This window comes from Narcine bancroftii, chromosome 5 (assembly GCF_036971445.1).
Source record: "Narcine bancroftii isolate sNarBan1 chromosome 5, sNarBan1.hap1, whole genome shotgun sequence".
NCBI classification, from domain to species: Eukaryota; Metazoa; Chordata; class Chondrichthyes; order Torpediniformes; family Narcinidae; genus Narcine; species Narcine bancroftii.
In genome coordinates, this window is record NC_091473.1 from 232,360,751 (window position 1) to 232,376,821 (window position 16,071).

A 16,071-nucleotide genomic window follows, 5' to 3' on the forward strand; every position below is an offset into this window, starting at 1 on the left:
CTATCTTCATCTGCTTCATTAACAACTTCTTCTCTTTCCAAATAATTGTGCTAAGATCGATCATCTTGCAAGTCCTTCATAAACAGCCTATTCCCACATATTATAATCTCTGGACCACATGTATGCTTGGGCAGACAAGTAGTAATTAATATTTACAACCTACAAGTGTCAATCAATGTCCATCTCTAAAGTACGTAACTATTTACCTTCGACACTTAAAAGCATTATCATTTGCAAATCCCTCATCATGCAAGGAATCTGGAAATTTAATTCATCCAACATCTGTGGAGAGTTACTCACCCCTGACTCACAAAGCATTTCTATCATCTTCAGGAACCAAATCAGAACAATAATGGACTCTCTGCACTTTTGAGAAAACCCACAGTAAATACTGGAGGAACTCAACCGGTCTTGAAGTGTCCATAGGAGGTAAGGATATATTTATGGATATTTCAAACCTGAGCCCTTCAAGGTATAAGCAAAAAGGCGGCAGGCATCTAAATAAAGACGGGGAGAGAAAGGGAAGAAGTTGAGGGGTAGGAGTCCAGACCAATAAACAAAGGTTTTAATTGGATATGATAAGAGGAAAAGAGGATATGGGAATTGATTTTAGCTCTGTGTAAGGACACAGAAAGAGAGCAAGAGAGAGAGAGAACCAGAGGAAATGAGACATGGGAACAAGGATGGGGTCGGGGGTGGGTTAACAAGAAGTCTATGTTCATGCCATCTGGTTGGAGGGTGCCAAGACAGAAGATGAGGTGGTGTTCCTCTAATTTGCAGGTGGTCCCAGTCTGGCAGTTCATGAGTCCATGGACAGACATGTCAGTAAGGGAATGGGATGAGGAATTGAAACAGTCTCCCAGTGACCACCCATTTCAATTACTGTATGTTCTCTGGATGCTGCAAGACTGGCTGAGTTCTTTCAACATTTACTGTGTGTTTTTACTACAATCACAGCATCTGCCGACTTCTACGCTTCACTCTGCACTTTGGTGGCTGAGCGCAGATCCAATAATGTTCAAGCTAACTATCATCCAGGATAATGCTGATAACTTAAATCCATCCCAGCTACACACATTAGCTTGTCACCATATTGTTTTCAAAATTGTTCTGTCCCAGGACAATTTTCCACACCTCCAGATCATTTCTGGTCTCGCTCTCCCATTATTGTTTTTACTTTAAAAAAAAAATAGTAACGTAAGATGGTTATAATCTGAATGTTTGCATCATGACGCTGCTGCAATCACCAAATTTCATGACTTGTTCATGACAAGAAATTCTGATATTTTCACTCATCTAACCTGCACAAGCATATAATGTGCAGAAAATCATAAATTGTGTAAAAATATTCTCGTATAATGCATACATATAATGTGCAGTGTAGTCTTCTCAATTCTGACTGGCAAAAGCAATATGCGTTTAAATGGGACATGAGACAAAGCACATACCAGTATCTGCCACAGTTCATCTCTGCAATTAGCACCCAATCAACTTCCCCCAGATGTGTCAATCACACATATAGATAATCTGCTGCAACACATTACCAAGCTTTGGAGAGGAATCAATTAAATATATAGGCAATCAGTTAAGCAGGATTTTAATTCTTTAATGTCTCAAATTAGAGGCACCTGATATGTTAATCTCCTCCCTCAGGGAAGGCTCTGGGCAATTAACATTGATATGGTGCAGTCTCCTAGTCAGAATGTCATGTTTATAGGAATACCATGGCATTCAGTACAAAGAGATATTTCCAAGATCAAAATTTCCCACGGCCACTATAAATTGTGCCAATCTTTCATTGCTCCTAGTATATTCCCACACTCGTTATGAATTGCCAGTGCGTCTTTCCCATGGCAGCTATTAATTGTGCGCGTTCTTTCAATGCCGTTTTTATATTCCCACGCTTGCTAATATTCCCGTGCTCGCTATAAATTTCCGGTTTGACTTTTCCATGCCTGCTATTATTTATGCACATTCTTCCAACGTTTAAAAATATTATTGTATAGCATGCACACGCCTATAATGTGCAAGGGGGGGGGGGGAAATACTTAGTTTGTAAAATATGCATATAATGCATGTGTATATCTGTTTTTCCCCCTCACGTGGGCCACTTCAAGGATACAGGTGAGGTTATTGGTCTCAGTGGTGACTAAGCCCCAAGCAGAACAGTGCAAGAAAATTGTTGCTTCATTTGCTGTGGTGGATCCTCCAGGTTATGGCAAAATACCCTATGAAAGGCTGTGATTAGAACAACAGAAAGAATTATATGGAGATGATAGTAGAGACTTAATTTTGTCCAAAATATTGAGTGTCAAGAAAATAAAATGCAAATTCTTTAAAATGAGAATAAGAGATTTTAAAATCAGAAGACTTCAAGCCTATAAGGGAAGAAATAGCATTGGGTTCAATTCTGGCTCCAAATTAAGTATTTATTTATTGTTTTTTTAATTGCTTTACACATACAGCCGGTAACAGACCATTTCAGCCCACGAGTTCATCCCACCCAATTTACACCCGATGGTACGTTTTGAATGGTGGAAACCAGCTGTTCCAAGTCCTTTGCCCTAAAAGCTGAGCAAGTAACTGAACGTTCGGAGACCTTCGAAACAAGATGTGGTTGAGTTCAAAGTAGACACATAGGTAGAAAGTGCAAAGCAACCTAAAACTACAGGTCTTTGTACAACTTGAGCAATGTAACCAAGGCAAAAAAAAAGCTCATCATGTGTGCAGTGTTCACGAAATAAAGAAGAACTATGAGATAAGTTGGAGAAAGTACTGAAGGGATCTGAAAAAGAGACAAAGAGAGAATCTTATCAGCTGTTAACATTAAGGGGAAACCCAAAGTCTATTATCAATATACAAATGGCAAAAGATCACTGAAAAGATGGAAGCAATTAATGACTGAAAACATGTATTAGTTTAGTGACATGGCTGCAGCTGAGATACAGTACTAAACGCATGTTCAGCATCTTTCTTCATGAGAGCAGATAGTGTTTTTATTGTCACAGTAAAGTGGAGGGTGCAGTCAAATACAAAAGTACAAATTAAAAAGGTGGCCAGGGTTTAAAAAAAAATGATCAAGTCAAGGTATGACACCATGGAGCAAAAGGAACTGAGCAAAAGGAAAGTGAACATTATGTAGGCTATGGAGAGACGTTTCCAACCATTGAGAGATTAAATTTTATTTGCGATGCAGTAGAAGCCTATTCCAGCCATTTAAACACAGGGCACCCAAATCAACCTGCATTTTGAACGTTGGCAGGAAACCAGAATACCTGAAGGAAATCCATGTAGACAAAGGGAGAACTTAGAGACTTCGGACGATTTGAACCCAAGTTGCTGGCATTGTAAGAGAGCTGTGCTAACCACGATGTTAACTGTGCTGCCCCACGGAAATGGTAAAAGAAAGCTGTAAGATAGCAGGCATTGCAATTATTTTAGGGACAAGCTGAAGGACCTGGGATTAGAAGTAACACGGAGATTTGTGTTCAAATTCATGAGCTTTTCTTAAACATAAAGCACTCTCATTGGCAAAGAACTAAATAATCAGTGATTTTCCAGGTCTAATGTCAATAGTGTCGGAAAAAAAAATGTCACTTTGAGGCAACGTTAATTGGTGCAAAAAGATTAAAAAATTATGAAAGTAAGCATGGTACTTTAAAGGCAACTTCTTTTCAACTATCTTGATAGTAATCTAGTCTAGATGGAGATGATTTTTGAAGATCTTTGAAAGGTGTTTGATGGAGAGGGATCATAGTTGATACTTGATATTATCAAATTCAATGGGAAAAGTGAACACTGAGCAGGGAAGAGGGGTGGTATTGTTTTCCACCAATTGGAGAGTCAAGTGCAGTTTCTCAGGCTCTGGAATTAATATGACTGCACTTCATAAGATATTAATAACTTGGGTTTGGATTATATAGGGACATGTTTCAAAGCTGATAAAGCTCAGGAATATAGCAAACCATGAGGAGGATGTCAGCAGGAGAACATGGAGCAAGTGATAAATTGAGCAGACACACAGCATATGAAATATAATGCAGACAAATTAAGAGATACATTTTGGTAAATGGTAGAATTTTAATTTGGAACTGTACTAAGAGAACCTGAGGTTAAAGTGCAAGTTAAAAGAATCCTAAAACATTCAGAATTCCTCAGCTTTACCCACAGGAATGGAAAAGAAGCAATGCTAAATCTTCTGGGATAATCAGAAGATCACAATTCAGTTTCGAACACCACAATTTATGGAGGATGCCAAGGTGACAGGTTGGGTGCAGGAAAGATAAAGTAGTACTAGTGGTGAGAGAATTCAGAGGACTTGCTGAAAAAGTTGCAACATGCAGCTCTCTTCGGGACGAAAAAAAGAGGAGGGGATGGTGTTGTGATGGGAATGTGGGATGAGTGCAATTGAGTGCTTGATGCAGACTTGTTGGGCTGAAAGGCTAGTTTTCATGCTTTGCCTTTATGATCAGAAATCAAATTAGAACCAAGGCAAGGACACAGATATGTACCCTGTCAGGGGTGAGGGGTGCTGAACAAAGTGGTGACTCTGTCTGCCTTACGGTAGACAGAATTTAAAGAATTTCACATATGTTACATTCTAAATTCAGTATTACATGACAATAATGGAACCTTTACCTGTTCTGTACACAAAAATCCAGCTAGTTCTGTGATCTGAAATTGGAAGGTTATTACTTAATGCCAATTCAACAATAATTGTCTTTATTGGACAAGGCATGGAGTATAAAAGTAATTCATTTTTGGTTAAGCCCCACTAGGAATATTTTGTGCAGTTCTGGTTGCCCCATTACAGGAAAGATGTAGAGGCTTTGGAAAGGGTACCGAAGAGGTTTAACTAAATGTTGCCTGGTTTAGAGGGTTTGAGCAATGGGGAGAGGCTGGACAAACTTGGTTGTTTTCTCTGTAGTGTAGGTGGCTGAGGGGCAACCTGAAAGAAGTTTATAGAATCATGAATGGCATCAAAGGTGGACAGTCAGAATCCTACTCTCAGTGAAGAGAAAAGTCACACACTAGAGGACGTGCTTTTTAGGTGAGGGGTGGAAGTCTAAAGGAGATGTGCAGGGCAATGTTTTATTTATAGAGAGTGGTGGTGGGTACCTGGAATTACTGCCAGGAGTAATGGTGGTAGCAGGTACAATAGTAGCATTTAAGAAGTTTTTGGATAGACATGAATGTGAAGGATATCTATCATGTGGTTGCAACAGAGTTTTACATCATTTTATTTGATTTGGACATCATGTTCTGCATGGATACCTGGGCCAGTTCTATGTTCTAGAATAGCTTTCAAGGAGAATTAGATAAATATTTGGGTAAAAACGTGTTTCAGAACTATGGCAAAAGTGCAGAGGTACAAATATTACCAAAGAACAGGCTGGCCATGATGTGCCAAATGGCTTTTGATTTTGTTGCATAAGATGCAATTCCATGAGTATCTGTGAGTCGAAATAGCCAAAGGAACATTTTTTTTCTCTCTCTTCTTCATGTCACACCTAAAGTTGAGTCTTTGTATTTAATGATTCACTGTTAAATTTTACTGTCCTTCTATCATATTTACAGATACTCATCCCAGATCAGTACATTCCTTGCATATAGTCAATACAAACCTGCAAAAATATTATGAAACACAAAAGTCTGCAGACACAGTGATTGTAGTAAAAACACAGAACTGATGGAGGAACTCAGCCAGTTGTGCAGCATCTGGGTGCAGACTGGGAGATCGCTTTGTTGAACACCTCGGCTCTGTCCACCACAGTAGTGTTGGACTCCCAGTAGCCACCCATGTCAATTCCCCATCTCATTCCCTTACTGACATGTCTGTCCAGGGTCTCATGCACTGCCAGACTGAGACCACCTGGAAATTAGAGGAACACCACCTCATCTTCAGTCTGGGCACCCTCCAACCAGATGGCATTAACATCGACTTCTCTGATTTCTGTCAAATGCACCCCCCCCCCACTCTTCTTCTTCCCACTGACTCCTTTCCCCCAGCTCTCTCTCTCTTCCCTCTGTCTCCTTTCATAGAGCCAAAATCAATTCTCATCTTTCCTCTTATCATATACAATTAACACATTTTGTTGGTCTGGTCCCCTCCCCCTCCCAGTCTTCAGTCTTTATTCTGACACCTTCTTGTTCTTTGCTTATACCTTGAAGAAGGGCTCAGGCCTGAAACATCAGTAATATACCTTTACCTCCTCTGGACCCTGCGAGACTGGCCAAGTTCCTCCTGCATTTCTGTGTGCTTTTACTGCAAAAATGTTGCATCCAGCAACTTACACTCTACCTTATTCTTTTCCATGAAATGTTTGTGCAATTACCCATTTTTATCAAAGTAGATGAGGTTCCTTTGTGCTCAAATCCAATGCAATTGAAGTTTACTGCTTCTTAAGTTTCTCCCGCATCACTCTCAAATTACACAGTGCCAGATAATTCAAGCACTCAACTACTGAACAAGACTTGCAGCAGGACATTGGAGAACACCCACAATTATCTCCAGATCTCATCTGTGCTTTTGGATGATTTGACGAACGGAAGTGAAAAAAGACAAATATCCCACAGAATTTTGGGGATGGGGGTGGTGGGGGGGGGGGGGGTAATTAAGTGATAAAACACCCTGATTATCCTGGTGCACCTCACTCTGGTCATTCAAAGTACATTTTCTCTTAAGAATCCATAACCATTGGCATTACACTGTCACATCAAGCTTTTAAATTTAAATGCATGAAAATGGAACATCAGTTTAATTGCGGGCTTTAACTGTCTTCATTTTAATAAATATTGCTAATTGTCAAATATGACTTACTTGTACATGAAAGGAGCTACAGTTGCTGTGTTGGGATGGCTGTTCTGTGTTGGAGACGGAAGCTTGATGACGTTGCTATTGATAGACATTTTCACACCTGTAAAAGTGTGTTTTGGAGAAGTTATGGAAGAGACAGACACTTCGGACAAATCTTCTTTGTCATCTATAAGCAAACTGGAGAAACTGCAGGACTTCCAGCTAACATCAGATTTCCACTGTCTTTGACTGGAACTGCTTTTAGGTTTCTCTGTATCTGCTGCATTTCCACATCTTGACAGCTGTAATAGATTATCATTTGAAATACTGAATCTGGATTTACACTTCCCCCTGGGAGGAAGCGTTACAACGCCTTTCTGTACATTATTTAAAACTTTGCTCCTTGTATGGTTTAAGCCAGCAATTCGAGAGGCTTTTGTAGAAGCAACTTTTCCCCTCGAGTTGCTTCCACTATCATTCTTCTCTTCCTTTTGACCTCTGTCTGGCATTTTTGAGGCCGACTTCTGCACATTGTGAGTCTTATTCAAAGACTGAACAATTCCCTTCTGTGATATCCAGGGACTGTTGTATTGAGATTCTCCACTCTCTAGTTCAGTATTGCACCATTCAGAGTTCCCAAGTTCCGCAGAACTATCCTGCCTTTTGTTGCTCAAAAAGTCTTCAGCTCTACCCTCTGCAGTATTTCTCGATGTCTTACTGTGATATTTCTGATCCTCCACATATCTATTTGCATTAGATAAGCTTTGTTCATTTCCTGGGGCGGGGACCTTCTCCAGATCATATATTGAGGAAGAAACTGGAGGGTTAAGCTGCTTTGCAATCTGTTTGGAGGATACCTCAGAGGTTTGTTTTCTATTCGGCTGCAGGTTTCTAGATTGAGATATGGTTGAAGTATGTTGGTGCCGTGTTGAATTTGATTGCAGATTCCCGTTCATGACTGGTAGTTGAGATATATTGTCAGAGATTTCTGAAAAAGAGAGAAAATACACTTTAACCTCTACTGATCATTATTTGTGGGTTGTTCCTAATTTAAACAGCTAACATTAGCACATGAGATGTTGCACAATAATAAATGCCTATGAAGAAAATATTACAGCAAAAGGAATTTTCAATGTAAATCTTAGTTGATTTGCTGGCATAATTTCATAATTGCTGGATAAAGTAGATTTTACAATTAATACATTAAAAATCATTTAGAGATAATAGAAAAAAGTTAAACAATTGAATTTTTAAAATTTTGATGCTCCACATTCAGGTCCTTAATGAGTTTGCTTAAAATTCCCTTCGAAAAAAAAAATTCTGGCATTATTCACGCTACAGCTGTTTTCTGACTGCAAGTCACAGAAGATTTTCTCCAATTGTCTTAAATGAGAAACTTGTACAATGACCATACTGAGTAGGCAAATCTTTTAATTTAAGTGGATTTAGCTGGTTAATAATGATCAGCAATTTTAACACAAATTTACAAATATATATCTACTAAATCAGAATCTACTAAAACTATAAGACAACATTTAATAGAATACAATGACCATATGACACAAGTTTATGATCACAATTTCACACTGTAAATTTCATTCTTTCATGTACTGGTAAGTGTGGTCATGCCATCTACCCAAACCAATTAATGACAATGGAAAAATTCAGTATTCACAAGTTAAGGGCAATAAAACCACAACATCTATCCAATCTGACATTTCAGTTTCCATTCTTGACTCATTGCTTTTCTTGGCAAAATAACAATATGATCCAATAATTCAGTAAACATGATGTCCCACCCAGTATTCGAACAGAGCATTCACCCTTCAACACCACTCCCCGTGAAAATCTTTCATGGACATTTTTAAACTATTAACCATCTGCTTGCCAGATGTCTCAAAATTTTCTTGGACATTTGGTTGACATTTGGGTTTATTTGTTTATAACTCTAACATTGTGCATTTAAAATAAATACTGGGGCAATATGGCTTCAATGCAGTAGAGCCATCAAGATTTACAGCAATAAAAGCAGGCTCTTCAGCCCATCTTGCCCTTGCCAACTAGTTTGTCTGCCCAAGCTGGTCCCGTTGCCTGCATTCAGTCCATACCTTTCTAAACCTTTCCTATCCATGCACCTATCTAAATCTCTTAAATGTTACAATTGTTCCTGCCCCAACTACTGGTAGCTCATTTCCATGGACCTACAACCTCTGTGTGAAAAAGAAGCCCATCAGGTACCATTTATATCTTATATACATTTAAAGGGCATGAATAATCATCAAGTTTACTATCATCCGATTGCACAAGTACAACCAGATGAAACAACATTTTCTCGTCTTTGGTGCAAAACACGCAGACAAACAACCAGATATAACACACATGCAGAGAAACAATACATATGCAGGACAAGTATCCATATAAACAAATAAATAAATATTGTATTGTAAATATCAGAATCTCAGATGGTTAGTGTAAGCAGTTCATTTGGTCATTCAGCATTCTCAATGCCCAGGTGAAGAACCCAAGGTTGCGCCAAAACAAATCTTAGCATGGGGGGGGTGGGAGGCACAATTTAACACGCGGAAACTCGCTCAGCCCGAGCCCGGAGGTGGAGGGGCAGCAGATTGGGGGCACTTACCATGTTAAATGCAGAATGCAGTCATGTTTGTTCTTGTGCACATGCACTAGTGCTGGCTGGCTCGTGCGCAATGGAGCTCCGGGGCCACTAGTGTCTCTTCCGTCGGACAGAGGGGGAAGTGGCACTAGTGGCCCTAGTACTCCAAACCATTGTGCATACATACAAAAAGAAACGGACCCCAGGATGCTGCACTTAACATGGTAAGTGCCCCCTTTCTTTGAATTGAAATGGGTCCAGTGTCTTTGATGTGTTCCATTACCAGACACTCAAAGCATTTTATAATGATGAAGGTCATTGGAACAGGGTGATGGTCATTAAGGCCTGTAACTGTCTCCCTCTTCAGCACCGGGATGATGGTAGTGGTTTTGAAACCTGAGGGGATGATGGACTTCTGCAGCAACGTGTTGAAGATGTCTGTACTAGCAGCTGGTCGTGAACTGAGAGTGCAAACCAGGTATGTTGTCCATTTCACTGCCTTGTGTGGGTTCACCGTGGATAGGCTTCTCCTCACTTGGGCCACAGCTATGCAGGGGGCCCATTCATCGGGCAACATGAAGCTTTCTTCACCATCATCCTGTTCTTCTCCTTGAACCATCCACAGATGATGTTCAGTCTGACCAGAGAGAGGTGCCATTGACTTTGACACACAAGATTGTCTTGTGGTCTGTTAGTTTTGATCCCTTGCCACAATAGCCACATGTCACTGCTGTCACACAGTTGTCTATGCATCTTCTGTGCCAATGCCTGTTTTGGCTTCTGGATTGCATGGGAGAGTTCATTCCTTCTAGATCATAAAGACATCTTGTCTCCTGACCTAAAGGCAGCATCAAGAGGACTGAGATGGGCCCAGACCTCTGCATCCAATCATGGTTTCTGGTTAGCCCTGGTTATGAAGCATTTTACCTCAGTGACATTCTCAATGCACTTGCTGCTGTAGTCAGTCACTGAGGTTGTGTACAAGACCACCTCCCTGAAACAGCTCCAGCTCCTAGTTCCAAAGCAGTCCTGTGGGGTGCTGCTGTGGCCCCCTCTGGCCATGTCCTGATCTCACTGCATACTGGCTTAGTTCATTTTTCCAGCAATCAGTCTGCCAGGGTCAGCAAGACAGATAGGTGATCAGAGAATCCAAGGTGGGGGCGAGGGGCAGCCTCGTTCACACCACAGACATGGGTGTACAACTGATCCAGGGTGTTCCTTCCTCTGGTGGTGAAGTTGACATGCTGTTGAAACCGTGTCAGTTTTCAGATTGGAATGGTTGAAGGTCGCCAGCAACAATCATGGCACCATCAAGGTGGAATGCCTGGGCTTGGCAGATGACACTATAAACTTTCATTGCTTCGTATTATTTCATCGAATCAGAGTGGGTAGAAGGGCCTGCATTTCGCTAACAGGGACTTTATCTCCGATGAGCGGAACGCCATTGCAACAGAAATATTTGTGCACCAGTTCTCACTGACGAAAACGCTCGTTCTCTCTTCTCGAGTCCTGCCAGAAGTACCATCATCTCTAGCTGCCCTAATGGAGATACAGCTGGATTACTGAGTCTGGAATAGAGCTCTACTTCATTGTCTTTTGTCAAGACCATCATGTGAAGGTAAGACAGAGGGTATTGTTCTAATTTCTGGCTTCATATGGTGCCAATGACATGGAGTATTCAGGGTTTTTGTTTTAATGCTGACCTCTCTTTGGCTGCCTCAGTGATGTTTTCTTTGTGTCGTACCATTACAAATGGAAATGTTTGCTGATGGTTGCACCATGGTTAGTTTCTTTTAATTTTATTTAACTATGCTACAGCCATCAGCATGGGTACACTATTACCTCCATGTTTCCCTCTAGGTCACACAATTTGTATATATATTGCTATTCTTTCATTAGTATTGGATTGAAATGGGAAAATTCCAACAAACACACTCTGAGAGTACCTTCTGTAGATGACACCTTCACCACGAAGGCTGCAAGTATAGTGTGGATTGTGGAAGGTCATATCACCTCTCCAGCAACCCTGAGATCGGAAGTGACTTCACGTGCCATCAAGAGTTAGATCTGCCCACCTGTGAGGCTGTTGTATGATTGGTTCTTGCAGCTGAACGGTGATTGGCTCTCTGGTGTCAGTCAATTGTGGATGATGCACAGTTGTTCCCAGCAGGTCACGTGAATGGGCCCTGAATTGAAAAGCCATACGTGGAGCATGTTTGGTCCCTTTTTTGCTGTTGCCGCGAGACCAGCACTGAAGTCCATGCTGCTGGCCACAGACGGGTACTGGAGGGCCGAATGCAAGGGATCCTGTCCTGGATCCCATGCCATAATCGATACTGGAAACCAGGTTCATTTGACATAGTTGTTAATTGTAATTAATTTACTGTTGATTAGTGTGTGGTGCCTGTGGATGGATGGGCATTGTGTGTTTAACCCTTGCATTCCCAATCAGAAGTTGAGAACATTTGCAGTGATTTACTTGCACATGTGTAGTTATTTGTGTACTTTTCCTGGGATAGTCTGTGTGAGCGTGGGCCTTCTTGTGAGTTTCCCTGTGTGTAAAGCCCGTTCTTTGTTGATAACATGTGTTCAGCCTATTCTTGAAAAACAGGAACCCACCATCAGTTTCTCATTGGCAATTAGAAAGAAGCCATATATACTAGCCCCACCAGCTTTGCCCATAGATCATAAATTCATTTTTTTTTAATGCAGTATGTTACCAGCAGCAAATATGGCAAAAAGTCAAAAGCAATCATTTGGATATGTTTGGTGGAGTGTGTGTGTGTGTGTGTGTGTGTGTGTGTGTGTGTGTGTGTGTGTGTGTGTGTGTGTGTGTGTGTGTGTGTGTGTGTGTGTGTGTGTGTGTTTTCTGAGGACCCTGGGTGAACCCTCAGGTTTTCTCCTAATAGTTCAATGAATAATATTCAAATTCTGTCTGGCCCACAGGAAAATGAATCTCAGGGTTGTATGTGATGGCCTATATGTACTCCAACAATACCTTTGAACTTTTGATGCAGAATGTGCAATATGCAGTTCATCCTGTCATGAGAAAGAAGCCTGCCCCTGCCCCCATCAATCTCCCCTCCGGTTCTGTAATGCACTGAGGAATAATGACAAAATGTTGGTAGATGGTCGAGAAGAACAGCCAGGAGTTCTGCCTCTGATCACGGCTTGAACAGATGGAGTGAATGAGGACCCTCCCCCCCAACACCCCCCCAACCCTCGATCTTTTACAAAGGCAACCTTTTCTCATTTGTTTTCTAGCAACTTGATAGGGGTAAATGTGAAGCTCATCCCATTTTAGCTACACCATATACAGTATGTTCCAAGTGACATGAAGAGTCATGAGTGACTGACACCCCTAAACTCCAGGACAGTACCTCAGAATCAATGCACAGTGCTTTTCAAGGGGATATAACTTATGGGACATAAAATTATAACTCTTTTTAAAACAAGATAACATATTGTTTAAAAAAAACAGAAATGTTTAACCATATACAGTTCAAATCATGCAAAGATATGCAATAACGAATTATTCTCAAGAAGGTCAGAACTCACCAATAATTTGTATGCCCTAAAATTTTATATTCCTCAATGGCCATTGACTTCTATAGCACATTACTCCCCAATATTAACCGAATATTGGAAAATATAATTCCTTTTTGGAAATTTGTCAAAAATATAGGTAATTGAATAAAAAACATGTTTCAACAATATCAAATAATTATTATTGCATCATCTGTGATTTAATGCTCAAATTTCTTGATCATTTTTGTTACATCTCATTATTCAGTCAAACAAAGCAGGCAACTATCATTGTTCAAGGTCAAGTTACGCACAATGTGATGCAGTTGATCTAATTTCCCAGTTTTCCTTCGTTAACAGAATTGCCTTGACTCCTTCCCTTGCCAATCACAAGAAGTTACTGCAGGAAAATGTGTAAATAGTTGTGTCCTTGCCTCATAATTCTCCCTTTTTTTCAATTCCATGGCACAATAATCACCATCAAACATTCGCAAGTACAATCACATCTTTGGCTTGGCTTCGCGGACGAAGATTTATGGAGGGGGTAAAAGTCCACGTCAGCTGCAGGCTCGTTTGTGGCTGACAAGTCCGATGCGGGACAGGCAGACACGGTTGCAGCGGCTGCAGGGGAAAATTGGTTGGTTGGGGTTGGGTGTTGGGTTTTTCCTCCTTTGCCTTTTGTCAGTGAGGTGGGCTCACATAGAACACAGCCAAATGTACAGTGTATACTACTACTACAGCAAATGGCCCTGGCCCAGGATTGCTGACAACAATGATTATTTTTAATTACTCAAGGTAATTTTTAGTCACAGCTGAATATCCACACTGTTGTATGTTCTAAAGATATATTATTTTTTCTTTTGAATACGTCAGTTTGGTGCATAATGTTTATTAACTTCAATGTAATTTTTATTATTACAAAAACAAAATACGTCAGAAGCTTATCGTCTAAGATTAAAAAAAAAACAGAAAATGATGAATATGCTTTGTAGCTCAGGCAATAGCTGTGAGGAGAGAGGCTCACTTAATATTTCAGGGTAAATGGCCTTTCATCGAGGGAGCATCTACGTGAGGAAAAAAAGAACTGAGTTAATGTTTCAGGTCAATCCATTTCACTACTAAAACAAACAGCAGTAAAGTTCATGTGAATTAGTTAAAGGCATTGAAATAAATGCAAGCAATTCGGTTCACTTGACAAATGTCAAAACATTTGAAAGTTCACAGTGAAAGATTCTTGCTATATCCAAACAATTTGAATATCTTAAGAACTCATGGGTGTGAACTTTTTAGATAATGGATTGTGTACTGCAGCGCATTGATACTGGGAAAATTATAGAACATTGAGGAGGGAACCGTTACAGCCTGGCTTCTTCAAGTGTACTTTCTGCTGTGGATGGAAGCTATGCTATCATATTCACTTCCTGAAAGGCGGGGAGAGGAATTAATGCTTGCATGCACACATGTTTCTCTCATTAATTTTGTTTCCAAATGGGAATTATATTTTTCAGTTGCCGAGGTGCGCGATCAGGATTTAATGTTATCTCCTTATTTTGATTGATTTTCTTTTCTCTCTCTATCGCAGTTTGTTTACATTCATTATCTGTTTACAGTTCTTTTATTTGTTTACATTTATGCTGTGTACCGTTTATTTTTGCTCTACCAATTAGGGGTAATTCTGCTGCACCCACAGGAAATCGGAATCTCAGGGTTGTATGAGATATCATATATGTACTCTGACAATAAGTCTGAAATCTTATCTGTTACACACCAGAGATCAGGAATATGTTCATTCTTTAGTTTTCTGTTTTTCCTTTTCTTTGGTCTGATAGCTCATTGGTTAGAGCTGGGGCCTAATTTCTGTGAGGGGTGCTTGACAAAGTGGTGACTCTCTGCCTTCCTTATAGTAGATAAAAGTTATTCATGGATGTTACATTCTAAATGTAGTATTACATGACCATAATGGATCCTTTACCATTCAGTAGGGTTCATAAATGAATTGATCATTTCAATCTTGATCTTTTATCAATTGATCCATCAAAATTACTCCAACTCATGACTGAAAGCAGACTATGGAAAACAAGCAGCTAAATTGTCAGAGCTCCTTGAGTATTGCAGGGATTTTGTGTCTTCATTTCTTATTTCCAGGATCTGTTCTCCCTTTCTTTTTATCCTTTGAGTACAGAAGTTGTCAAGTGTTACATTAAATTTTATGTTGAATCTCCTTGTAGTAGCAATGTGAAGCACACAACTAAAATTAAATATCATTAATAGTGCATGTTTGATATCACTTGAATAAATTTAGTTAAAACAATGCTAGAGAAACACAACAGATTCAGACTTGAACCTTCATCAAGGTACGATAAAGGTTTTGATGAAGGGCTCAAGCCCAAAATGTCAGTTATGCATCTTTCTTTGCTGTATAAAGTACACTTCTTTAGAATAAATTTAGTGTTGAGCAACTTTACTGGTACATTTCAAGTGCTGGAGGGTGACTTTTGTGAGTTGACTACTTGTAAAGTTGGATAACCATGAGAAAAAGTTTGTTCTTCAACTTGCTAGAAATCTAAGAAACAACATAATATAAAACAGCATATTTTATATGCCTTCTGGGAGAGCAATGAAGTAGTACTTGCCCATAACTTATGAATTTTTCAAACCTGATGTCAAAATTCTAAATATTCAGAAGCTTGTGGTTTAGTCAGAAATACTCTTTGCACAAAAAAAAGTTCCTGAAAATGATCCTGACGCTGCACAAGTGACAGGTTTTCAATGTGCTGCCCTGCAGAAAGATAGCAGTCATACTCATTTGCTGAAGGTTAGGAAAAAATGTCGGTCAGCCTTTCAGAACAGGTCTGAGTCGACAGGCACTTGACAGATTGATGAGAGGAGCAACATCAGTAAATGGTCATAGAAATCAAACTAGTGCCTCTATAATGTTCTGAATGCACAGCAGTGTGAGAGCTTAAAGTCCCCTTTAGTTGAGTGATCTTCCAACATTTTTTTTTTTAATGACTTTTACTACCTGCTACCAAAACTAGCAGGGAAAGGACACTATGTCTGTTGCATCACAGCACAATCTTTCACTGTGTGAAGCAGTTTCAGTTTTGACCAAATTCCTAAATACTACATGCTGTTC

General features: G+C 39.9%; 1 protein-coding gene across 6 annotated transcripts in view; it reads right to left on the reverse strand.

Moving 5' to 3' along the window:
- Positions 1-16,071, reverse strand: part of LOC138765026 (neuron navigator 1-like) — a 674,255-nt gene that overhangs the window by 510,630 nt on the left and 147,554 nt on the right. For all 6 annotated transcript variants that reach the window (XM_069941668.1, XM_069941670.1, XM_069941669.1 and 3 more), the window contains one exon: positions 6,821-7,784. In XM_069941668.1, the coding sequence (XP_069797769.1) occupies positions 6,821-7,784 (964 nt within the window). The remainder of the gene's footprint in view (positions 1-6,820; positions 7,785-16,071) is intronic.